Below are 27885 nucleotides of genomic sequence, written 5' to 3'. Positions count from 1 at the left end.
AAGATTCATATCGAGGTTCAAAGAAATGGTTTTCTTTTCTACCATACAAGATTCATATCGTAGTTCAAAGAAATGGTTTCGTTTCCTACCAAGTTCATACATAAACTTCGTTATCTGTTTTAACTGGTCAACTTAGCAGGTTCATGCCGAAGATTATGGGAAATCTCGTTTTCTATCCAGAAGATATGAGTAAAGAGACGAAACACGTTCCATCTCATAATCACTGTTATGTGATTTGGCACGATTTATTTCTTGTTTTAATTTTCCATCACACTGAATAAAAGACGCAAAAATATAGATATAAATATCTGCCAAATGGCAGATATTTTTGGTGTTCTTTGCACGAAATATTACGAAATGTTGGCTGAAAAAGTACATGTCTTTTATTTCATTTAGTTTCAATATTAAAATTGGTATATTATTAAAGGTAGGATGACAAATGTTGCAAGCATGTTTTGTTAACCGAATAAATCTTATAGACGAGAAGAAACAATACTTTTGAAAGGTCAAAGGTAGACTATTCCTTATATTCCTTACTTAATATTGTAAATTAATGGTCTTTTATTGAATTCAATACGTTGTTGTATTGATACATACATACATACATACATACATACATATCGTAACTAATCTTTGTTCTAAAATATAGTTCGATTACTATCATTAAAAACGGCCATTTTGCTATCAGTTTTGGTACATATTCCAGTCGGGAATTTTATCTTATTATAGATACTGGTAGACGGGTGGATTTATTTAGGAAGCAGGATAATAATGAATATGAATTGCCCGATAAAAGAATTCAGTACGAATTCACTTTTTACACAGAAACTTGAACAGTTTATATCAAAAAAGTTACATGTATTGGATCAAGCACCGTCGTCTGCTCTACTTAGTTATCCAGTTACAGCACCGTTCATCCGATTTGCAGCCAGCTGAATGAATAACAAAGTATCATGGAAAATCGATTGAAAAATGTGGATAATTTTCGAATGACCAGTATATCCTGCCAGTGCAACCACAAATCTTAATATTTGTGAGTACTTGTATACAGCAGAGAATGCTATGGATTTTTCCTCTTCGTCTTATGCACAATAAGGCATTTCATTATAACAATGTTCCTGTTTTACGCCGGATATGGTTATGGGATTCGTGTCATGAAGTTATGTATCATGTATTTGATTATAAGACGGTCTCTGTTTAAAGCAGTCTATTCAATGACTCCCTTGGACAGAGTTAATAAAACAAAGTTTTCTATAAAATAATATAATACAATATAATATAATATACATGAATATAATATAATATAATATAATATAATATAATATAATATAATATAATACAATCCATACATATTTTGTGAAGAAAGTGTAAAATATTGTTACTGAACATGTTAAGGCCATGCTACGTTACGCACGCATGTCCTGTTGTAAAGATATTCAGGTTTGACATTGTACAAATCACACTCGAAGTAAATCAAATTTTAAAATTAGCATATCATACTATGAAGCTTGTACGTTCGCTGTTTGTCACAATTACACTAGTCAGCAAAAACGACACTCGAATCACTAAGCGCCCACCCCAACCCAAATCACAAATATTTATATTTGCTATTAAACAAGACGAATCCTTTAAACCATTTCCAACAGCATAATGCAAGCAGTCCATAGTCTTGTTTCTTTAATGTCAGTTGTAACTCTTTTTTCAACTCACGAAAACTATTTTTATGTCTGCCATTAACAAAATCTTTGAAAGATATGTACTTATCTCTTTGCAAGTTGGCTCTGAATCAGTGTCACCCAAGTGTTCTTATAGACGTTTACCACATTCCCAATATACTAGTGAGTGTTCGCATGGACATTTACCGCATTTCTTATGCACCCTTGTGATGTGCATTAATATAAAATTGATAAATTAATGTAAAATAAAATAAGGGGAAGTAGTTTTATTACTTAAGTGAACGTTTTAATAACAATAATAATATCGAAGGTATGCTTTACAAAATGAACAGTTTCACACATATTGGTAGCTTACCGTAACACATCTAAACACAGTCTTAGCTCAAAGGATATATCTTACACCGAATAAAAGGTAAAACGTCTTGAACGAATTAAACTAAACTCTAGAATCTCAGTAAATGACTCAATAACATATCGTTGTCATGCATAAAACATAACCGATACAAATACTACTTGTTCTTTTTTTCTTCCCAAAATTTAATTAATTAGAGATTAAACCTAGAGAAAGTACTTATCAAGAATTTGTATATCTATTCTGGAAATGGTATATTGTAAAACAAAATAATGAAATAGTAATGCAGAGATAAATAGAGATATACAATCCAGTTGAAATCAGCAAAGACGTGTTAATCGATAGCAAAAGGAGTGTTCGTTCGTAAGATTCGCTCTTCATATTAACACTTTCTTTCCATCCACACAAATAACAGAATAAACAATAGCATGTTGCCTATATATGAATTCAAACTATTCAAAACAATATTGCGTTATAAAAAGGAGATTTTACAAGCTTTGGAGAATTAAAATAATAACAAAGTTATTGAATACGCAAGTAAAATTTGATGTCATATCATCATCTTACAAAAAAAAAGAATTATGTTTCTATTTGCTGTACAAATTGTACTATATTTATGACCGGAAGTATTGAAATGTCTCGATTATTCTTCGAAAGGGGAAGAAAAGCCATTACATTTAGGTCATTTTCCCACATTCAATTGGTCTTATAAGACTTGACGTTGGTTTCATCTTCTAACGTCTCAATGAAGCAAACTTAACGCCAACACGTATTCATTTTCCCATTTCAGTGTTGCAAGGCTGGCAGTTTTATTATCATTATTATTATTTTATTATCATCATCATTATCATTTTATTATCATCATCATTATTATTATTATATTGTTATTATTATTATTATTATTATTATTATTATTATTATTATTTGTAGTAATATCATGAGTAGCAGTTGTAGCAATAATAGTAGTAGTAATAGTAGTAGTAGTAGTAGTAGTAGTAGTAGTAGTAGTAGTGGCAATAGAATGATTCGTAGTATTTATAGCAGTAGTAATAGCAATATTTGTGGTATTAGTAGTAGTAGTATAAATTTAAGAATGTATCGATAAACTTTTTCGTGAAGCATACAGTACAGGCGACATATTGAAGTAATTTCCTATAAAAAGGCAATATTAAATAGCCAGTAATATGACAGATAATAATTACAACCAAAAAAGTGGAATTATGACGTTTTCGGGGATATATATATCAGGTAGCTGACGTCACATTTCTTCATACTACTCCGCGCGAGGGTGTGTGTGTGTGTGTGTGTGTGAGTGTGTGTGTGTGTGTGTTCAAGTTTCCAAACAATTGTTTCTTTCCTAGAAAAAGCTTCACGAGTAATAACCAGCATACCTGCACATTGCATCTCATACAATGTGAGAATACCAGCACACTGCATTTCATACTATGTGAGAACACCAGCACATTAAAATCTGAACTTGTGTCTTCCAAATCTATCCCACGTAAGCCATTAAATACATAACTGTGATCCAGATTCTTAATATGGATTTCTGTTTGGTTCCTGTTTCAGTTGCATTAGTACGCGGAGACGTGATATTCCAAGCCCCAGTACCCAGAAACGTCTTCAACACTTTTACTCGTGACACGAGGATCAATCATCTCATTCTAGTACTGACTGGAATATGGAAATCATGTTGTGTGGGAGACAGTCCTCGTATACGTAAATCTGCAGATAAAAGATATATTACGTTTCAGTCCTGAAGACAAGATGCAGGTGGACAATTGATCTTAGCCAAGATGTTAATGGATTATCGTTAAAGCTCAGATGGATGAATAAAATTGCAAATGTGTTCCCTAATTGTTGTTTTTGCATTGCATCTTCGTAATATACTGCCATCTTATTTGTCGTCTGTCTTGCAATAACTATATGGCATTTATAAACTTAAAATGAAAATAAAGATATACGTTTATTCAGATAAAATTGGTCATAGATGTTAAATTCAATACAGTTCTGATAAATGTGGATACAAAACTATTGGAATATGGCAAGAAAAGGATGTTTACCTCATCCATCTCTCCTCTAAAACTGTCTGCTTCGTGGCAGCCCCCGATTGTCAATGGCGATGGCCTTGTTTCTATTCCTCCTAAAATAGAAAATGTAAAATAAAACTTTCAGTTAACAGACACATTGCTAATCTGGACTTTGTGTAAATGTATTTTCATAGCATTCAGAAGACAAGTCTTTTAAAATACTCAGAAGACATGTATATTTGATAATACTCAGAAGACATGTATATTTGATAATACTCACAATACATGTATATTTGATAATACTCAGAAAACAGGTGAATTTAATAATATTCAGAAGACATGTGTAGTTGAAAATACTCAAAAGACTTTTATTTAATAATGCTTAGAAGACGTGTATTTTAGAACACTCAGAAGATGTTTGTTTTATTACACTCGGAAAATAAGTGTATTTAATAATACTCAGACGACATGTGTATTTGATAATACTAAGAAGATATTTGTATTTAATAATACTCGGAAGACGTGTATTTTAGAACACTCAGATTACATGTATTTAAACAAAACTCCCACTCCGCATTATAACATCTACAAAAGAGTTTAGGGTGCATTTTAACAGTACTTAACGATATAATATGTAAAAAGAATATTGGATAGAATATGACATTAGAGTAACGTGATTTGTTTGTAAATACAGGAGTTCCTTAAAAGCATACAGTAAGTATTTTACATAGATTTAAATCATTTATTTGCAGCATCTTATATGGAAACCAAGCTACGATTCATTATTTTTTTTCTTTCATTAATTTTTTTTGAATCCTGTATGACTGAAACTAATTTCTTCAAGTATCTGAAATGCATAGAACGTGAACTTGGCACATGGAGCGTGGGATAAATGCATGCCAAAGACTAGCAACAGACGAAGTCACCCAAAACACACACATGCTAGAAATACCTTCCAAAAGTAAACTCCGTGCCCTTCGATTTACAGCACCGACAGCACGCTCACCATCGTATATGAAAGTCACAGTATTCCATGTACCAGCCTGGTGTGAAAGTAAAACTTTAGAGCTTATCTGAATATATTACAAATTTATATATATATATATATATATATATATATATATATATATATATATATATATATATATATATATATATATATATATATATAAGGATTCAATAACCATGATTGAATATTGATTAATGTGCATAAATTGGTATTTATTGACTTGTTCACTTTTACCTAGTGATTCACAAAGTAACTATAGTCCTAATAACATTGAACTAAGTTTGCGTGTAATTAGGTAACAATTTACACTTCGATAAATGCCAAGCATGATCACTCAATCCTTATAATTCCGATTCTCCTCCGGCACCTGCGATTTTAGCATTCGCTGTTTTTTCATGTTTTCTACGCATTTCTATCATTCAAAACTGGACCCAAATCATACCCACTTTTAATGAGATCTGGTGATTTGACATTATATGACCACCACCTTCAACTACAGCTGGTGGAATATATTGTCAAAGTAATAATGCAGTAATTTATGAATGTAGAATGACTAGTAAAGTCAGCTATGTGCTTTGTTTGGTTGAAGAGTGCTGGAATGCAGGAATGACTGTACAGTTACATTAATTGAACTTCCATTCAGAGTGCAGGAAGGACAGTACAGTTATATATTTTAAGCATTTAATCAGAGCGCAGGAATGACTCTGTACAGTTACGTTTTCTGAACTTCTACATTACATTGTTTGAATTTCTAACTGGCGATTTTATCCCGGGCTGCAAAAATTTCGATCTCAAGTCACTAGGGTGGGCGGCATGCTGTTGTTAGTATTGTAGTGTAAGGAGTTGGTATAGACAAGCTCAATCTAATGTATATTGATAACTGTTTGAGAACCGAATGTAGACCCCAGAATGTACTGATGCACAATGCGCTAGATGAATACGGTCTGTTACGGTTGCAGTTGGACCAAACATGTTCATATATATGGCAACTTGATAAAAACTTTATCATGTAAACCAACATAGATTACTTTATGGATACTAAGGTTTGACGACTACACAATTATATGAATACTGTTCATTACAGGAGTACTGTTCCTATATTTTGAACATTTTTTGACCTTAAACAAATTTTAGCGGCGAGCATTATACAACATGAGAACATTGCTGACAAGAAAACATGGTAAATATTATATGCGAAATGAGAACAAAACAAACAGAAGAACACGGTAAACATTATATACAACATGACAAAAATGCTGGCACGAGACAATGGTGAACATTCTACACAACACAAAACCATAGCTGACAAAATACCATGGCAAACCTTATACACAACGTGAGAACAAAGCTGGAAAGAGACCATGATATACCTATTACACAATATAAGAACACATCTGGAAAGAGACCATGGGGAACTACACAATATGACAACAATACTGGCAAGAGACCATGGTGAATTATACAACGACAGATCAAAGCTGGCAGGAGATCATAGTGAACTAAACAAAATAAGATTAAAACTGGAAATAGACCACGGGGAACTACACAATATGACAAGGCTGGCAAGAGATCATGGGGAACTATAAAACGACAGATCAAAGCTGGAAAGAAACCATGGTGAACTACACAATATGAGAATAAAGCTGGAAAGAAACAGTGGTGAACTACACACTATGACAACAAAGCTGGCACGAGACCATGGGGAATTACACATTGACATATCAGAGCTGGAAAGAGACCATGGTGAACTACATAATATGAGAATAAAGCTGGAAAGAGACAGTGGGAAACTGCACAATATTGCAACAAGGCTGGCAAGAGACCAGTGTGAACTGATGTTATGCTCTTCTCTGCTAAATCTTGACATATTTCATACTTTAAATAGTTTCACTTTTTGATAGCTGTAAACTGATTCACAGCGTACCATATAATGCAGTTTCATCCTTTGTTGGCGTGCCTGGTACGTGTCCACTTCAAATATGACCTCATGGTACAGGGTATCAACACGAATTTCGATTGAAGGATTCCCGTCTTTGTTATTTGGATTGCAGTTCGTCAGGAGTATCTGGTATCTGGGCTCATTTTGTTTGTTTAAAAAGTCAAGCCTGTGAAAATAATTAAATCATTTTTATAAAATAACAAAATTATGTACATTATTTTTTATGAAATAGCAAAATAAAATGTAGTTATTTTGATGACGTAAGAATATCATGTATCATTAAAGAAAATATATGTATGAAGCATTTAATTTAAGGCCCCATCCATATATCATTCGATTTTAATGAATTTATTAATATTATTTTATTATGTATGACATCTGGACCTTTTGTTGATAATATATGTTCTCTGTAATCATTCAGTATTGACGAGAATAAAGGTATTGCATTTTGCCAGATTTTCTATTTTAATATAGTTTTGGTTTGGTTTGATATTTTGCGACACATGTCACAAGCAGATTGCCGATTCAATTGGAGTGGAATGCTTTGCCCAGGGACACACCAATGTAACCACTCAGGATGATCCGACAGTTGGTTTCGAACCTGCATCCATTCAGTCACAAGTCCGGCGAGCTAATTACTGAACCACCGCATCTCCTGCCGCCATTAGTAGGCCCTTACGACATGCTAGGTGGCGCATTGGGCATATTTCACATCCCTGAACCAGCAGGGAGTAAATTAAAAAAGGAATTTCCATGACAAAGAAATTTAATAATAACCCTTGACAAGAACGAATTATTTTCTTCACATTAGTCTTCTGATACTTGGATACTTTATTTATATAGATACATTTTAACTAACCCCCTTCATTGTAATCTACGATATTAGAGCACTTTAATTATATCGATACATTTTAACTAACCCCCTTCATTGTAATCTACGATATTATAGCACTTTAATTATATCGATACATTTTAACTAACCCCCTTCATTGTAATCTACGATATTAGAGCACTTTAATTATATCGATACATTTTAACTAACACCCTTCATTGTAATCTACGATGTTATAGCACTTTAATTATATCGATACATTTTAACTAACACCCTTCATTGTAATCTACGATATTATAGCACTTTAATTATATCGATACATTTTAACTAACCCCATTCATTGTAATCTACGATATTATAGCACTTTAATTAATATCCAATTATTTTTATCCTCCAAAAAAAAAGAATAAAAGCTGATAATCAGTTGCAATAAAATAATCTGTTATAATAATCATTTAGAAGATATTGTCTGATATAGCAAATGGTTCATATATGTAGGTTATATCATGCATATGTCCCACATGACATGGGGAATTACGTGAAATCATTATACCATTAAATCATATGGGAAATCATTGCACCATCAAATCATTAGCGAAATGATTCCACCATCAAAACATAAGGGAAATCATTTCACCATCAAAACATATGGGAAATGATTTCACCATCAAATCATATGGAAAATCATTCCACCATGAAATCATACGGGAAATCATTCAACTATCAAAACATTTGGAAAATCATTCCACCATCAAAACATAATAGAAATCATTTCACCATCAAATCATATGGGAAATGATTCCACCATGAAATCATATGGGAAATCATTCCACCATCAAAACATATGGGAAATGATTCCACCATCAAATCATATGGGAAATCATTCCACCATCAAATCAAATGGGAAATCATTCCACCATCAAATCATATGAGAAATCATTCCACCATCAAATCATATGGGAAATCATTCCACTATCAAATCATATGGGAAATCATTCCACCATCAAATCATATGGGAAATCATTCCACCATCAAATCATATGGGAACTCAATGCACCATAAGAACTTACTGTATTGCTAGGATAGATCCGAACATCAGGTGTGCAAATCTCCAAAGGGTAAGTTTACCGGTACCATAGAATAAAGCTGTCCCATTCTTAGAAATCGCAACATTCTGGACTCCAACACTTTGTTTGTTCTTGGAATTGTCTGCTATACTATCACTGTTCGGATCCGGAAAAGTCATCTTGAGATTGGCAGAACACGGTCCTGCAAACGGTTGTGATTACTTTGTTAACAAGTGACTAGGCGTTTCTGCGAAGCATATTAATCAGAGACTACTGTTGTCCAGATAAGAACGCAACTCTTTAATATCAATGATCTGATTGCTTTCATAATTCCGTGTAAAAATGTAGTGCGCATGCTTTAAAAAATAAAAAGATGATGTGAGGCTAATTTTGCTGAGAGACTTTGTGCACTTTAAAAGCTTTGTTGAAACCGTTTATGCATGTATGATTCTCTATATGAAGTCCATGATAACTTTTGTCGGTAATACCTATTTGTTTATGACGGTTTATCTCAATGTTTGTATTAAGCGCATGAATATTTAGAGAGATACAATTTTAAACCCACAGTGTCCGAATACCGATATTGTCATTCATGTTAACAACATTTAGCAAGGGTCTGGAACATTTTTCGTTCGTTGCAACACATAGCTTACTAAAGCATACCAATGGTTTCAAAATTACAAAACAAAATACAATTTGCTTACAGCCCTTACAACAGCGAATATTTTTTACCATTCCTGGCTAGTTATTAGCGAGTCTTTGGAAACGTGTACCTCATCGATGAGTCCCAAAATACGTTGAATGTTTCGAAATTACCATATTTGTTATCTGGAGCATTTTTGTGTGAAATGTACAAGGATGGAATCTTATTGTTAAGTGTTGACAATGCCTTATGGGTACAAACTATTAAACACCTATGAACCAGCAAAAGTAATAAGTACTTTCATTGCAGAAGCGATTTGTTAAGAACATGCATAAGTTAAATATACATAGATATGCATCCATGCACACAAGCAATTCACTTAAGTTGTATATGGCTAGGCAGGCAGCGGTTATTTATTATAGAAGAATCTACGCAAGGCCAAGACAAAGTATTTTGTTTTTGACAGATACAAAAGAAGAGTAACGAAATCGCAAGTAAAACATTACAAAGAAAACCATAAACTAAGGGAAATGTATTTCATGTAGTCATGTCATTCCAGTTAACATTAACAAAATGGAATTTTTGTGCAGGTTGAAGCGCTAATGTAAAGATAATTAAATGTGATATACATAGTGATTACCTTCACCTGTCTTATTCGTGTCTCTCTCACTTGTCGCATTTTGCACACATGTGCATTTGGACTCTACGAAAATCGTCCCTAGTGCACAGGGACGAACCAGGTTGGCTTGCGTATCTAAGTATGTACTAGGGGAGTCGGTCTTCACCAGATTGCAGCCTGGGGAGTTAAAACAGGAGATTAATTACTTTATGTTTGTGAGAGGCGCCCCATGTACTTTGTGACCCACATAATGAAGTTCTCAAACTTCATACATTTTTGACATGGACTTCATGAAACTTAAATAAACCGGATTGCTTGGCCGCATGAAATGTTGAAAAGTTTTGAAGAGATTATGCAGGAATAAAATTCAAGCGCTGTCAGAGATATACAAACGTTTTGTTATCGCTTGCAACAAAATACAAAGCAAATGCAGATAGGCAAAGAAAGACACCCGAGTGATATTTCAATCTGAACACGTTACAATAAATACTGAATGCATATCCAGATAAGCACATTTAATGAAGGTGCATATATTTCGAACGTAAATGTATATTGTGTACTCTTTGTCCGGTTCAGCCCAATACTAGTATTAAGAAACAAAATGGTTTCATCTAATATGATGATATGAATTTTTTAAGGAAAACACCTTTTATAGAGTCATCTCTTAAAAACAAGTGAGATAAATGATTGTTACATAAAGGCTTATTTATGTGATTTTGTCGTTTGACGGTTCAGTCTTATAATTGAAATGATAAATGCATTATGTAATTAGACTAATTATGTGTTCACCTGCAGCTTTATTTAATTTGTTCTCATCGTGTTCTTACATTTTCGGCAAACATGTTAGTAGGCTATAATGTTGTTTTGCAATATATATGCATGTACATTATATATTCCCATTCGCAAAAGCATAGAAACATGCTTTTTGATAATGGTTGTACATACTAACTAAAGACACTGGTACGCATTTTACAAGTATGAAAATAACATACGCATGACTTGTGTTATAAGCGGCTTTCTTAAGAAAAAAATGAACAGGTCCATTTGAGAAAAAAACTAGTTCATGTAGAATTGACCATCCGCAGGGTTATTGAAATAAGACAACTTAGTGTGAAATTTAACCTTAAGCGGAGTACCTGTTACCGAGTGCTTATAAATCGAATTATGTATTCTGCGAAATAAAGAGAACAAACACCGTATGAACGATGACCTAAGAGAGACTTAGACCACAGAACAATGGAATTTGGCGAACGGATAATAGAAATATCATGCAAAAATTTATTACTGAGCTTTAAGGCTCAAAAGATGATATTCAGAGCAATGCGAATAAAAGTCACATAAAATAATTATGTATGAAACGTTTACTGCTAATGATCAAATTGCACTTACAAGCGATCATTCTTAATACACCATACATATAACATGTATTAGAAAGTGTCACGCAACTAAGGATGAGAGGGGAGATTAATTTATAATTAATTTAATCTAACGCCCACGGAAGCTAAATTCGCTGCAAGATCTAGCCGTTTTTAAATGGATTTCAACAACAGACTTAGCAACAACATCCAAATTTATCGGTGTTAAATGAAAACTTCTGACTGTTTTCTTCAACCATTCTTGGATACTTTTACTTGGACATCGCACAAAATGTAACTTAATTAAACTAATTATTTCGTTGATTTAGATCACAACTGAGGATAATTTGTCCTCGATACGCATTCCTTTTGTGCGATAATATTCCTTACCAGCATGCACTACTTCCAAATTACCTTGTAACTTCGTATTGCTCGCATTAGTCACGGAATCGACAGAACAAGACTCTTTACAATTAGAATCTTCAATGCACCCTTCTCCCTCCTTGAAGGCACCATTGTTGGGGCAGCAACGAATTTCCGGGTAGCTTCCCTCTGCCGAAGAGCGACAGGACCAGTGATAGGTACAGTGTCCTTCCAAAGCATATTCTCTCACATCTGCCTGGCGGCACCGATCTGAAAAACATTGTTAAGACTACATACATACATACATACATACATACATACATACATACATACATACATACATACATACATACATACATACATACATACGTACGTACATACATACATACATACATACATACATACAGTGTATGAAGAGAACAGTTTTGGATTTTCATTACTAATTAGGTCGCAAGTTTCTAGCTACCCCACGCACCATTGGCTTTGTCTTTGTCTTCATATGAAGTGCACGTGCCCACGCATGACCGTTATCCACAAGTATCTCTGCAAGAGGAAAGTTATGGGGGGCTGGGTAGAAGATTTCAGCGTGGATCAGTAATCAATTGTAATATTGCGGCGAATGGTAATAATCGTTTTATAATCAGTCAATATGATACCACTAACCCTAAAAGCTGATAGCTAGAAGTACGGTAACGATTGGAACAAGTTTGCTGAAACTCATTTTCGACCTCATCGAGACCCTTCATCCATCGTTGTCTCGCGACGGCATTTCCGCCAGCGACTGTGAACATGAAAACGAAGTATTGTCCGCGTATGGTAGTCAATACCTTGGTGACTAACACGATGTGTTTTGCGTTCTGATGTGCTGCTGCTCGCGGATGCCACTGACAAGTTTCGTGATGCAGCCATGCGTGTGTACAAGCTCGATTTTGCTCACTACTTTTCGTCACTGGGAATAACTTAGGATCCGCTACTGTCAAAGATTAAAGTAGAACTGGAATTTCTCAGCGGCTTAAATCAGCACCTGTTTATTGATATTTGAGACAGTGTCTGTAAGGCAAATCACCGTTCTACTGGGACCAACAAACCAAACTTGGACGGATATGACTCCGCAATTTCAAAAAGTTACATCATGTATCTTTCATCCAACAACTTGTATGATTGAGCGATGGGTCAGACTGGAGAGCACGACAGTAACATTAATATTGGATTCTTGTATGAAGTTGATACTGGATGCAAGTATACAGGCTGTACTATGCTAGTACCAAACCTGAAAACCAAAAAACAAACTTGGAGTTCTCATTTGTAATTTCCTATTATCTCTACGACTGGCTATTTGTACGTCACGGATCCATGGCACTGAACACATGGAACTGATCCGTAAAGCTATCTCCGGCCACAACAGTGTCAAACATGCATCACTGTCAGGACGGAGTGCACCGAAAGAGGGCTTTTTGAACAAACGTTTGCGCTGCTAATTAAACCCATGCGTTAAACCGCAGAACAAGTGAAGAAAGAAGTGAAAACCACCGCGTTGATGGTGGGTCCGGTTTTTTGGAGATGCCAAGTCACTGCGCCCCCTGTGGTCCATGAAGAGAATGCTGTGATCTAAGAAGATGACATTATTGACAGAAGAACTATGATAGATCCACAATGTTACAGACGCGAGAAAAGCTAGATGAAATAGTCAAGATAACCGTGCTACTCGTAAAATACAAACGCGAGTGTTTAGTCGTAGATGCTATTTCGCAATTGCCGCAGCTGCCACATTTGGCCATGGTGTTGCTGGAATCATGACAACATTAACTATTATAGACACACCGAACGAAGCATTTTTAGGTTACTCTAAACAAGAAATCGAAGAGGAACTAACGGGATAATCCATCATTTTAGCGATTATGTTGTACCCTATCGATTTGCTTGTCCTAGTCGTGAACCGATTCGTGTACCATGTGGTCCTTGTGGACCGTGTACGTAGTTGTATGAAAATAGAGGGTTTTTCTTCTGATCAAGGCTGAAGTCTTCTAAGCCATCTGACTTTACTTTTACAGGAGCACCTGTGGGTAGTGTTTACTAGTGGGCATGTGTGCGTATTATTAGAACACAGTCATAGAGTGGAGAAGGCTGTGACATAAACCAGTAATGAAAATCCAAATCTCCTATTAAAATAATACCTACAGATATGTGTCAAAAAAATACATACATGAATACAAACTCACATGCTTTCATACAAACATACGTCAAAAAAATAAATCCATACAGACATAAACACATATAAACAGTCATACGACAGTAAATAAATGCAGACATTTAGACATACATGTAACTCCAGTTAAATAAGCATCAGACGTTTTCAAATACTCCAACTGAGGAAGTTTATATAGCTTATGTTTATTGAACCATTTGTTCTCTCTGTTCTTAATGGGGGATTTTAATTATATCCCCTCCACCAGTAGGAAAAGAATATCATCATAGAGTGAATTAGAAAATAGGTTCAAGTCTTCTGTTCCACAGCTATGACCTATTTGTCACTTGCGTTTTGGCCAAAAATGTCCGCCTTTTATCAACCTGTCATTCTTGAAAAGTGTCCAAAAATAGTACATTCGTATTTGATAAAAGTAAATTTAAATCTAAATTAAATCTATTCTTATTCAGATTAATAAGACCTTTACGACTAAGGATTGGTAAAATATATTTTCCATCTTCACTGAATATAATGCAGCAAAAATTTGGTAGTATCAGTTGTTAATTCTACGTTTACATGTATATAAATTAAAATTTCAGCAAAGTTTCTTTTGTTTTTGGATTTATTTGATTACAATGAAAATGCACATGGCAACAAGAACATTTTTACAGTGCCTAGAAAGACTTTACTATAAAATACCTGTAGAACAATCGGTCATGTCTGGATGACCACATAGAAAGTTTGTGCGGTTGAAGAAAAGTCCAACAGCACACTCCCTTTTATATATCTGGACCGCTCCTCCCTGACTTACGCATTCGTAATATTGGTTACAGTGAACATCATGAGGGACAAAACATACTTCGTTGACGAATACACACGAGTCGCATATTCCTTTAAACCAAAAAGAAGAAAAAAAGGAAAACAATAAGGTTACGTAAAATTGCTCAAGCACAAATTGCAAGTTTGTAAGTCTGATATTTCCAAGTATGCAGATGTACAGTAAATTGAGCGACTCTTTATCCTATATACAGTAAGTATTGTTTAACGTATCAGTATCATTCCATGGAGAAAGTCAGTAATATTTATTTGAGGACTCCGATGCGTCAGCGATTGTCGGGAAAGTTTCTTTTCTATAAAGCACAAACTATTGCAATAACGATCGTTTTATTAGAAGATTTAACATTTCGGAGATAATTTAATACTTCTATTAAGCTTTCTACTGATATGAAAAATGAAGAATTTTAATCACAAGGAAAACAATTTCACTAGATAATTAGTACAGGCCTCGTCAATGGCAGACATATAATTCACAAAGAATATTTGCAAATGTGTGCAATCAGTTGCTATTTACTTCATGGCATCACCACATCAATTGATAAAGTATAATTTATAGAACACAAACGTAAGAAACAACCTTATTTTTGTTAAAGATTAAATCAGCATAATCTTCGTCATCATAATAAAAAAAAACTGCTAACTTTTTATATATATATCTAAAAATTAAATTAAAAGGTTATATACAAAACTGGACAAGAAATTAATTTTTTCTTTTCAGTAAATGGCAATTAAGATGCAATGAAATGTGTAAAGTAATATAAAAATTATCGAACATATGCCAGAAAAATGGTTTTAGAAATTAAATGAAAAATCTTTGTACTAGGTATTATTTTTTGGGCTATTTTGCAACACCTCATACTATTTTGCTGTAATTAATGTTGTATTAACTGGAGAATGTAATCGATGCATTGTGAAAAATGTGATGTTGCTTTTTATTGGAGGATGTGATTGATGAGTTGTGAAAAAGATGATGTTGCTTTTTATTGGATGATGTAATTGATGAATTGTGAAAAATGTGATGTCGCTTTTTATTGGATGATGTAATTGATGAGTTGTGAAAAATGTGATGTTGCTTTGTATTGGAGGATGTAATTGATGAGTTGTGAAAAATGTGATGCTGCTTTTTATTGGAGGATATTATTGATGAATTGTGAAAATGATGATGTTGCTTTGTATTGGAGGATGTAATTGATGACTTGTGAAAAAGGTTAGACTGGTTTTTATCAAAGGATGTAATTAATAGTTAGCGAGAAAGGTAAGGTTGCTTTTGAGAATAACGTGCTAAGTCAGTTTGGATTGAAACCATTATTATACTGCTTAGGTTAAAGATTTTCACACTGTTCAACCTCATTTGCAACTGATATAGGAAAAACTCGTCCTTCTTCACAGCGCATTTAAACAATTTAAGTATGCTGCCTTATGATCTAAGCACTGCAACACGCTCCCCTGATTATTTCTATAGTTGAATGTTAGATTCCTTATTCAAATTTAAATGACATTAACTAAATTCCTGATTAACAAATCATTTCTTTTTCTTTGTCTGTATTCATACTATCGGACTAAAAACATTTCCATTTTGTGAGACGAGATGAAGAATTTTTGTCTTCATTTCTCTTCGTAGAAACCAATTAAATCGTGGAGGAAACAACCATTACCCCAGATAGTAACCTTTGGAAAAGAACTAAACCAATCGTCACGAAAATGATTGCAGATATTGTGCAAAAGATACTCACCTCCTTTACCATTATGAGACTCGTCTCCATGTCTAGACGGCGAAGAGGTGACTAGAGGATGACCTTTTGTTTTCGGCTTTAGTGTTGTAGGAACTCTTGTTAAGTATGGGAATATAGGAGGCGGCTCCAAAGGAGAAGAAGTTTTTGGCTTCAGATCTTGGATAGTATTTTGCAAGGAAAACACATCTTTATCCATTGGATTGACTATTTCGTCAATAGGTCTATCCTTTGGCCGTGTGAATATATTGGCCCCTACATTCTTTAATGGATTTACAACCATTGATGATTCTGCCACATTGGATTTGCTGACTATCCCAGCTGGCATGAAATTGATGTTCCAATCTATTGGCTTAATGTTTCTAATTATATTACGTGAGTTCCTTGTGGTCAGTGCTTGATCAGGCATGGGAACACTTGCTCCCTGAACGCTATCTTGATTTTCATAAAGTACGGGAACATTTTCCAAAGAATGGGATTTAGTGTTATCAGAGAAAGATGAAGAGAGTTGCAATGGTTTAAATTCGGGCATTGATGCAAGTTTTGACTTCTGTATTCCAGTAGATTTTGTAGTGTCAGTATCTCTTCCACTTTGCGATTTCAGACCTTGTCCAGTATTTTGCAGCCCTCGAATGTTCATAAAATTCCACACTCCAACAGGTAATATTTCACTGTCCACCTGTCCATTTGTGGCCCTAAAAACATCAGAACCAGGAGGTGACATATTTAAATGGCTTCCTTGATCATGTATGACGTTGATTTGTGGTGGCGGCAGTGGAATTGGTCCAGAAAGGGCAATGCCTACTAGGATTGGCTTATCTGGGGAATTTTTGTCCAACTTTGAGCGTCTTACGGCAGGTACATTCCAATCTACTCCTAAATTTGGAATATTCCATTTGAGTGATGCGGATACATTTTCTGTATGTTGCATTTCACTACTCATTGACGCGTTTTTCTTTATTGTTATTCCTTTCTGCTCACTTTCTGTAACTGGGATATTTACTTTAAAACCTACAGGACTAAAATCCCGTCTCCCTATTGCTGGTGCGCTATCCGAATCGATGCCTCTCTGCAACTGGGTCCCTACTGAAGGTACTGGTGCCTGAGAATTTATTGGTGTATTCGTAATTTTGCCTTTAGAACCATTTATGTTACTGAAGATGGTTTGCTTCTCTTTCAGTGATAGTTTAGGTACTTCTTTCGATATTGACATTGGTGTAATGTTGAGACTGAAATTTAGGGATGATATATCCCAGGGCATAAAATGTGACTGAGCATTGTTTCTTACGGCATGCTTTTCTTCTGCTGGAAATTTCGAACCAAACTCTACAGGAGACGTCCCAGAAATGGTGTCTGTATTTAGTTTCAATTTACGTTTGTCTCCAAAGCTTTTGTTGGATTGATCTAAATTTAATCCCAATGACGCTATATCCGAGTCGCCTATTTTAAATGTATTGGTTACATCAGCCGCTGTACGAATATTTCCTAAAGGTTGCTCATTGATGGGATTTGATCTGAAGATGTCTGGTTTTGGTTTGAAGAACACTTGTAGAAACGAAGTTAAATTAACCAAACTCCCCATGTCGAGCCTCTTATCGAGGGGTTGAAGATCTAAAAATGACTTTCTCGGTGTTGGATGATGCATATGCGTATCCTTTATTAAATTCTTTGGTTTGAAAAACTGTATGCCCATAAAGTCTTGATCACTAAAATCTGACACATATGTCTGTCGTTTGCCTGTTTCTCCTGGCCTAGCTATGCTGCTAGTCTGTGTCGAGGAAGGAGCTGTTATGGTCGTCACGTGTTTTAATTTCTCAACAGTAGAGGATTTTAGGGTATCTATTTGCATATCTATTCTTTCCAATTCTCTTAGAGATGGAAATCGGGATTGAGGATCAAATGGATCAGGTTTGGGTGTTTGTGACCTGTGCAAAGGATGTGTTGGTGTTCTGTGAATAGTTGCTTTTGCCTGTGGTGGAATAATTATTGGCGGTGGAGGGGGTGGGGAAAGTGTGGTTGGTTTTGCTGGTGGTAATTTTCGTGCCGTCAATCGAGGTTCCGGTGCAAACGATATGTGAGGCACAATAATAGGTGGAGGATTTTCTGGTGTTTTCTGTTCAAATATTCGGGATACGATTGCAGGAGGTGAGGGCTGTTTAACAGGTGGAGCTGCCGATGAGTCGAATGAACGCGTTGATACATTAGAAGTTGTCTTTCTTGCTACAGTTGCCGAAGAAACGTCTTCCTCTGTATAGGTAGTATGCCGGAGATATGGTGTTGAACTTGTCTCAAACCTTATTGCTGTGGAAACGTAATAAAATTTAATTGCCTCACTGGTCTTGTTATCTATGAGACTGTAACCTTGTGTTGTAACATCTGTTGCATGGCTGATTGGCGCAATGGTTGATTCAGTTGTATTGACTACTGTCTGATCCATGCCATATACATTGTTCAGTGTTTCATTTGGGACAGAAGTAAAGCCGTCGACCACTGGAATTGTTTCATTAGTGAGACCGATGTCATCGAACACCTTTGTATTGTACAATGTCTCGTTCACGTTAGAAACGTTAGCTACTGTCACCGTTTCCAAGACTGAATCGTTTGAACTAGCAGGAAATGTGGTCAATCCTATGATTGTCCTATGATATTTTGAAGTATTCAAAGAATCGTCGTCAGTGGTTTTATTGAAAACGCTAATGTTTTCAGGCATTCCCTTGTCCTCTGTTGTTTTATTAATTTCTATAATATTGGAAACATTTGTTGACGTTATCGTATTAAAATTCTTGGTTGCAGAATCATTCGAAAGTATGTCAATGTTTTCTGGTGAGACAGATGTTAGCAAGAACGAGTCAATAATGCTGATTGTACTAGATTCGTTGAAGTTTGGAGTTTTTGTTGTAGAGGAAACTGTTGTTACATAACCAGGAGTCTTCGTATTAAACTTCTCGATAGCTGAAGAATTAGTGGTAGAGTCCTCGATCACTGAAGTATTAGAGGTAGAGTCTTTGATGACTGAAGACTTAGTGATAGAGTCCTCGATGACTGAAGAATTAGTGATAGAGTCCTCAGTGACTGAAGACTTAGTGATTGAGTCCTCAGTGACTGAAGAATTAGTGATAGAGTCCTCGATGACTGAAGAATTAGTAATATAGTTCTCGATCACTGAAGTATTAGTGGTAGAGTCCTTGATGACAGAAGATTTAGTGAAAAAGTTCTCAGTGGCTGAAGAATTGTTGGTAGAGTCATCGATGACTGAAGAATTAGTAACGAAGTCCTCTACAACTGAAGAATTAGTGGTAGAGTCCGTGATAGGTGAAATATTAGTGGCAGAGTCCTTGATAGTTGACGAATTATTGATCGAGTCCTCGATAAATGAAGAATTAGTTATAGAATCATTGACGACTGATGAAGTACTAACAGAATCCTCGATAACTGAAGAGTTAGTGATAGAGTTTTCGATAAATGAAGAATTAATGATAGAGTCTGTGACATTTTCTATTGGAAACGTGTTACTGGAATTTACATCTTTCGTGTACGTGCTACTAGTCATATTATCATACGCCGGTGTCCTATTCGATGTTATTTGCTGACCTGTAAAAAGATTGTACCTCTGGATAATGTGTTTGTATAATTCCGAGTGTTATACTTTACACTCTGATAATTTCAAATATACATCTTGAGTTAATGCAATTGAATTTTGAAGAACCATTTTGTTCAATATCTTTTTTTAATAAAACAACATTCAATTTTGCAAAATCAATTCAAAAAGCTAATATATATAATAAATAATTTCGCCTGTAAAACTTTTTTTACTAACGTTAGTAATGTCTCGTGATTGAATTATAACCATTTAAATGTCTGTTGTTCGTGTCTGTTCAATATACACTACGTAGTGCTCTCTCCCAGACTTCATACTGAATAGGTTGTTTGACACCTAAACTGCATAGGTTTCATCATAGCACGCGTAAACTGCATAGGTTTCATCATACTAAACGTTAACTGCATAGGTTTCTTCATGTTAAACGTTAACTGCATAGGTTTCATCATACTACACCTTAACTCAATATGTTTCATCATACTAAACGTTAACTGCATAGGTTTCATTATACTAAACGTCAACTGCATAGGTTTCATCATAGTACACCTTAACTGCATAGGAAAACTGCATATGTTTCACCATTAGATTATGTAGAGACATTTCTTTCATAATTTACATTCTTAGTTTGAAAATATTATGATGTCATTTGGTTCCGCTTTAAAACGGTTAATAAAAACTTAAATATGTCTTTGAAGGACACAGAGGCCGAGGATCACATATCTAACTGGAAAGTCTGTACTGTATGTACTCGCTTATCAATCTAGTCGTAACTGTATCAACCCAGATCTGCAGTCGCATAATGCGTAGGCAGAATTGGGTCTGTGCTGATTGTTAGGAATACTCATTAGAACCAACACCATAGACCCTGCTCTATCGCAACATTCTGCGACGGCAGTCATATGCTCTTTCGTTTGCATTTGGGCCCAGTATAAAAGCTAGTATAGACAATATCTGACATTTTGTAAGTTTCCAGTCACTTCTGACACCTCCCTAATGCATCAAATCTTCAGGTACCAGAGATCTGTCAGAGAAATATACTTCACTATAGTCTACATTATAAAACGTATAGTATCATTGTTAATAAATCGAGTACAACTGCAAGCAACATAGATCCCGATCGCACAATGCTCCAACAGATCAGGTCTTTGTTGTTTGTTTTAATTAATCCTAACAAAACTGATTCAGATCTGCCAGGATAGTATTCGATGGCATGTATGCGTATCTTCAGTTTGCAGTTTGTTTTATTAGAGAGCATATAAGTACTTATTTCTTTCTTTGTGACCCTTCTTGCACTAATCTATTCAATACATATCCTTAGGATCCCTGTTTTCTTTTGTACAGTGTACATTTATTTTTTGCAAAGTAGGCACTGTATTTCTTTGCATATTCAATCGTTTTGTCGAAATATATGAATGATTTCTGCTAATATAAACCTTAGATATTGTACTCAACTTAATGAATGTATAGAGCCTAGTTACAATAGTCGACGATTTAATGAAAGAATTGTATAGTTACAGTAGTTCGGAGACTGCCCCTCAAATCTAGACATAGCAAATCATTTGAAAAGAATATAAAACACTATTTTTATGAATAGGCGACGTTTATTGAAGACGACAAGAAATGTAAGGAAAAGATACTAAAACTAAAAGGAAGAAGTAAATAAAATCAAAAAGTTTATAAAATTAAAACGTGTCCCCCCCCCCCCTTGTCGGCCCTGGCAGCATCTGATAAGTCAGGCTGCACTGAGTGTTGTTCAAGAATGCAACAAAATTGCTACAAGGTTAGACATTTATATCAGTTACTCTGAGTACTACAAGGTTAGACATTTATATCAGTTACGCTAAGTACTACAAGGTTAGACCACAGGAGTCTGACGTTTTATCAATAAAGTACGGCGAAATCTCTGACAATATGAAATCCCCTTATCAGCTAGACAGAAGTTGCACATTCTACCAGTTTCTACCCTGCAGTAAATATGCTGAATAATATGATGAAAGTAATTTCACAAGATAAATGTTTATCTTGCTTTGTATTTCAGATTGTATCCTTTTATAATTTTATTTAAATTTCCAGAACAGAAATATGTAGTCAAAGTTTTGATAGTAGAAATAACGGTTGATGACGTCATCAACCTTCATAAATTTCCCTAATATTCAAAGATAACACAGATCCTGCGCCGTGTTCGGTACAATTACACTGGACAACAAATTTTTACAAAAGTCATGTTACTGAAATAAAATTAGTCAATTCTTATCAATTTTTATGTGCTGAACACGAATATGACAGTCAAATTGCAAAATTGGCTCTAGTTTTTTTGTAATCTGCAAGAAATTAATGTTTACATAACGAAATGCATTCCAATAGTAAAAGGTCAACTGTAATAGCCTACCTATAAAAAATCAAGTCATTGACTACATCTTAGATTTCTTCGCCTGTCTCTTGTACAGCTGTTCGGGAGCATCTCTGAGGAGTGTCCAGCAGTAGTCAGCCAGCATTGTAGTGGACCATTTTCCCTGGTATCTTTGTTCCATTGTTGCGATATCTTGATGAAAACGTTCGCCGTGTTCATCACTAACAATACCACGGTTGCTAGGAAAGAAATCCAAATGGGAATGAAGGAAGTGAATCTTTAGAGACATATTGCAGCCAAGTTTCTTATACTTCATCAACATGTCTTCTACTAGTTCCTTATAGTTTTCTGCCCTAACATTTCCGAGGAAGTTTGTAGAAACTAGGCGAAAAGCATTCCATGCTTGTTTCGCGTCACCTTCCAGCAAGTTGTTGAACCGGTCATCTTTGAAAAGCTCTCGAATCTGAGGACCCACAAAAACTCCCTCTTTAATCTTTGCTTCGCTGAGTCGAGGGAATTTTTCATGCAGGTATCGGAATGCTGGCAAAGTCCGGTCAATGGCTTTCACGAAGTTCTTCATCAAACCTAGTTTGATGTGAAGGGGTGGTAGCAAGATTTTCTGAGCCTCAACCAGAGCTGGGTGTTGGATATTCTTCTCTCCAATGGCTACATTCTGCCTGTGAGTCCATTCCTTCCTCATGTAGTGCATTTCCCTTGCTCGGCTATCCCACTCGCATAAGAAACACATGTATTTTGTATATCCTTGCTGCAGTCCCATTAAAAGGGCAACTACCTTCAAATCACCACAGAGGTGCCAGCTGTACTTGTTATACTCAATGGAATTCAGTAGCTGCCTTAAGTTATCGTATGTCTCTTTCATGTGGACAGCATACGCTACTGGAATAGATGGAAGAATGTTTCCATTGTGCAAAAGCACAGCCTTGAGACTCAGTTTCGAAGAGTCCACAAATAGTCTCCATTCTTGTGGGTCATGAGTGATTTTTAAAGCATTCATGAGGCCCTCAATATCGGAACAGAATATCAGATTACTTTCCTTTCTGAAGAAAGGCTCCAATTGCTGGTGGCGCTTTCGATATGCAGTAATTGTGACATCTTCTTCTAGAAGATTCCATTGTTGGAGTCTTGATCCTAGCAATTCTGCCTTGTTCTTTGATAAGTCCAAATCACGAATCAGGTCATTTAGTTCTTCCTGTGTTATTCTGTGTGGGGTTGATGATGCACCACAGTGAAAATCTGGATCACTGCATGCTGATGGACCAGGAGAAGAACAGGTCGACTCACCTTTGTCTTCGTCAGATGAATCAAGAGAATATTCTGCTGGAGGTTATGGAATAGGAAGTCCCTCACGATGTGGAACTGGTCTCAATGCAGACGGAATGTTTGGGTAGACTATTCTCGACTTCTTTCGCTTCGTTATTCCGCCGGAAAGAGGAGGAACCAAGTAGAAGTAACAGTCATTTAGGTGGTTGCTTGGCTCTCTCCACACCATTGGGACTGCAAACGGCATTGATGACCTTTTGCAATTCAACCACTGTGAAAGCTGTGTTGTACATGTAGCACAGCATATATGCGGAGCCCAAGGCTTGTCTTGGTCACCAACCTTGCATCCGAAGTAAAGATGATATGCCTTCTTCACTTGAGAATTGATACTTTTCTTCTGGTTGGCAAATGTCACTTCCCCACAAATATAGCAAAAATTGTCCGCGGTATTAACACACTTTCGAGGCATTACTGTTCTTTATTGTACGTAAATGGATAAAATAATAAGTTTTATGTAACAGTAGCTTGAACTGTCTCGCACAACGTCTAAAATATTTTAAATGCTGAACCTATCTGATTGGGCTTTATATAGTACACTGCTTACGTCAGCTTCAGCAGCCGCCTGGCATTAGTATAATAGGCCTACACATGTATAGTACACTGCTGACGTCAACTTACTTCAGCAGCCGCATGGCATTAGTATTGCATTGCATCAGAAAATGATGCAATCAACTGTGGATGATGTGAGCATGATGGTATTATGCAATGTTACATCATTATTCCGGATGTTGCTGCAGTCCTACTGGAGAAATTTACACAGTGAAACATAGAAAATGAGGTATATGAATATCTTCAAAACGAGAGCCAATACAAATTTTTCACGGTTATATTCGTGTTCGGCACACCAAAATACTACAGATTAGGGCCTTTTCAAGTCAGTAATGATTTCACTGTTGACCAGTGTTATTAGACCCTAACGCATATTTACTGCAGGGTAGAAACTGGTAGAATGTGCAACTTCTGTCTAGCCGATTTTGCTAGAAAGGGATTTTGATCGTAGTGGTGAAAATAAAGGTTAATTCGCCGGATTGGATTCAGGCCATGGTCATTTAAGAGATATGCATTGGTACGTTACTGTCTTTTGAATGTATATGTGTAGTTTTTCAGTCTTCTTGCGATTCTGAAGCGATAAAAAACGCGTGAGAAAAAGTCGAATCGAGCGAAGGGTTGTGGTCACGCTTGCACTCCTTGTGTTTATTTATATTACCGATAAGGGGATTTCATATTGTCAGAGATTTCGCCGTACTTTATTGATAAAACGTCAGACTCCTGTGGTAAGACATTTATATCAGCTACGCTAAGTACTACAAGGTTAGACATGTATATCAGCTACGCTAAGTACTACAAGGTTACATATTTATATCAGTTATGCTAAGTACATCAAATGTTTCTTGTCTTAACTTCGTGCAATGCCACTTTTGATTGGCTTTAAATGAAATCTCCATCTCAGACTCAAAACTCAGTTGCATAATATGCAGGACTCGAAAGATTTAATTTAGTTTACATAGGTAGCCTTCAGTCGTGTTTGTTGTACCCAATGGAGATGCGCCCATTCAATGTACAACATTCACTGAGCGTCATTCGAGTGTAATACATATCTATAAAACAATATTAAAATCACCCTGGACAGACCCCTGGACCAATTATACCACTGTCGTTCCTCTGAAAGCTAAAGTTTGTGAGGGGGTTCATATTTAGAAAAAATATAATGTTCCACTTTCTTTAGCTTATCTCCACTCGGGTTGCCCAGAAACCATATTATCAATTTAATCAAAACAATGATTGTTGATTGTCTACAACGGGTTTAGGAGTTGTGGGTTGTTTTATCCAAACAGGTGGAATCGACATATAGGCGTGAAATTTCTCATTACGTTTTTGTTGACATCTGTGCAAAATGAATGTGCCTCTTTGACATCCAGTAAACACCACACACTATGCGTACACATTGTTTTTTTTCGCCTTAATTTATTTAAGTTACGTGACTTTTCATATTACTATCCATTTTCTAAATTACCCCCTCCACCAAAAGACGTTCTCGTAACACTTAGCTGTAAAATTATGTATCCACCTAACTTCATGCTTTGTACACAAAATATAGACAAGTTTTTGAGAAGTACGAACAAACAATTAATTTTCCAACCTGGTCGTCATGTCTGGCAGGGAGTGGCAAAGACATAATTACGGTCTGTTAATGAGTCTCAACCAAATGTCAATGCTTTATAGGATGTATATAGCACTACGTATGTAAAGTTTCGATGTTCTTGTTCACACATGTTCAGAAAGTTGGAGAAAATAAATTATTGTCTTTAAAACACAAATAAATAAATTGCTTTTGATATCATCAGTAAATTGAAAGTCAATTTGCCGTGAAATATGTCTGACACTAGTTGCAAATTAAGACTGCTACTGTTGAGAGAATGCATATTAGAAACAAGATTATACACATATATGTCAATGTCTTAACGTTATACATATACATATCAATGTATTAACATCCTGTACATACATGTCAATGTAATAAAAAATTGACATTAAACATATTCCTGTCATTTTACTAACAATGTAGACGTACATGTCATTATGTCCGTTTATCTCCGACACTATTCCGCTTTATACCGTGAATCAAGAACAGAAGGGGAGAAATTTCAAATGGAAAATGATCTGAATAAAGACTAGAAAATAAAACACGGATTTACACTTACTGGTAGCTGATGACTGTGTTTCACATGGAATAATGAGTACCGCAATTAACACCTTGAAAGACAGAACTGTCATCTTCCTTTGAATCATGGCTTGCATAAATAGGACCTCTTATCTGTGCAGTAAATTATTAATGGCAATGTTAACGACTTTGTATACGACGGACCAAGAGGTCTGCCTGGGGAAAAAAAACGATATGCCGTAAAACGAAACCTCATAAAATCATTCTTACATGTTGAAAGGACGATATGTCGTAGAACGAAACCTCATAAAATCATTCTTACATGTTGAAAGGACGATATGCTGTAAACAGAAACTTCATAAAATAATTTTTGCATGTTTAAGTGTGAAAATGTCATTTTTCTCCATTAACAGCGGTTTCGGTTCGATGCATAAGATATATACAAATAATATTATATATGCAATAGGTTGTAATGAAATTCTAACGATCATTAACAATCATTAACTATACAACGTTTAAATTTTTTACACCGCAAACTTGTCTCAGACTATTCTCTTTGAAACCTCTATAAGGGATATACAAGAAAGTAATAAAAAGAAAAAAATGACTTTCTTAAGATATTTCAGATATTAACTTAGTTGCGAATTAAAAAAGTATAAAGCTGGTTCTAAAGGCAGCGTTATACACTCATTGAAGTTTTGTAAAGGTAACCAATGATAATTATTTATATATAGACTTGAAATTAATATTTGGAATATCACATTGAAACCTCGGGACAAAAATACAGGCTTCCAAAATAAAAATACTTCATTTTTATTCAAAGTTCATCTTAAACAAACATATAAAATATTGATATCCAACCAGATGATTATACTAGCATCGTGTACAAATAAGAGTTACATAAAGAAAACAATTATAAATACATCTTTTAATGTAGCCAACAGCAAATAAAACGAGCTAATGAAAAACGTACCTTACTAACTCCAGAAGAAAAAGATAGCCATGCTAAAGCTCAGGTAGATATATCCTTTACAAAACACACTGTCACGAAGTCAAAGAATTCCTGATGAAGCTTCACTGAACTGGATGAAATTTAGTCATGTTACCTCCTATTTAGGTCATGTAGTTTGAAAAGAAGAAATGATTATACGCTTGACAACCACAAAGAACTCAAAGCCCTCTGTAGATTTCTATAAATATTCATATTTACAGGACAAGACAGGGCATGAATAAAACAGATCGCTTGAGGTCAGGAGCGTCCATTAAACTGAATTTATAAGAACAATCCCCTGGAACG

The 27885-nt window shown here is 35.3% G+C and overlaps 1 protein-coding gene across 2 annotated transcripts; it reads right to left on the bottom strand.

The window, feature by feature from the left end:
• Positions 1 to 365: 365 nt before the first annotated feature.
• On the bottom strand, positions 366 to 27885 carry LOC149777204 (uncharacterized). 2 transcript variants are annotated; one of them, XM_089941913.1, is made up of 11 exons: positions 27562 to 27885; positions 26629 to 26741; positions 16641 to 20228; positions 14770 to 14961; positions 11937 to 12155; positions 10189 to 10344; positions 8909 to 9107; positions 6992 to 7172; positions 5011 to 5101; positions 4092 to 4171; positions 366 to 3753 (listed from the first exon to the last, which is right to left on the bottom strand). In XM_089941913.1, the coding sequence occupies exons 2-11, from the start codon at positions 26723 to 26725 to the stop codon at positions 3688 to 3690; spliced, it is 4869 nt and encodes a 1622-aa protein (XP_089798039.1). In that variant the 5' UTR covers positions 26726 to 26741; positions 27562 to 27885; the 3' UTR covers positions 366 to 3687. The 2 variants fall into 2 exon arrangements, with proteins under 2 accessions (XP_089798039.1, XP_089798040.1); XM_089941914.1 differs by lacking the exon at positions 10189 to 10344 and having other exon boundaries at positions 27562 to 27881.

The sequence above is a fragment of the Sinohyriopsis cumingii genome, chromosome 18, assembly GCF_028554795.1.
Source record: "Sinohyriopsis cumingii isolate HCF-2022 chromosome 18, ASM2855479v2, whole genome shotgun sequence".
Classification (NCBI taxonomy): Eukaryota; Metazoa; Mollusca; class Bivalvia; order Unionida; family Unionidae; genus Sinohyriopsis; species Sinohyriopsis cumingii.
This window is presented reverse-complemented; position numbering and strand designations above follow the sequence as displayed.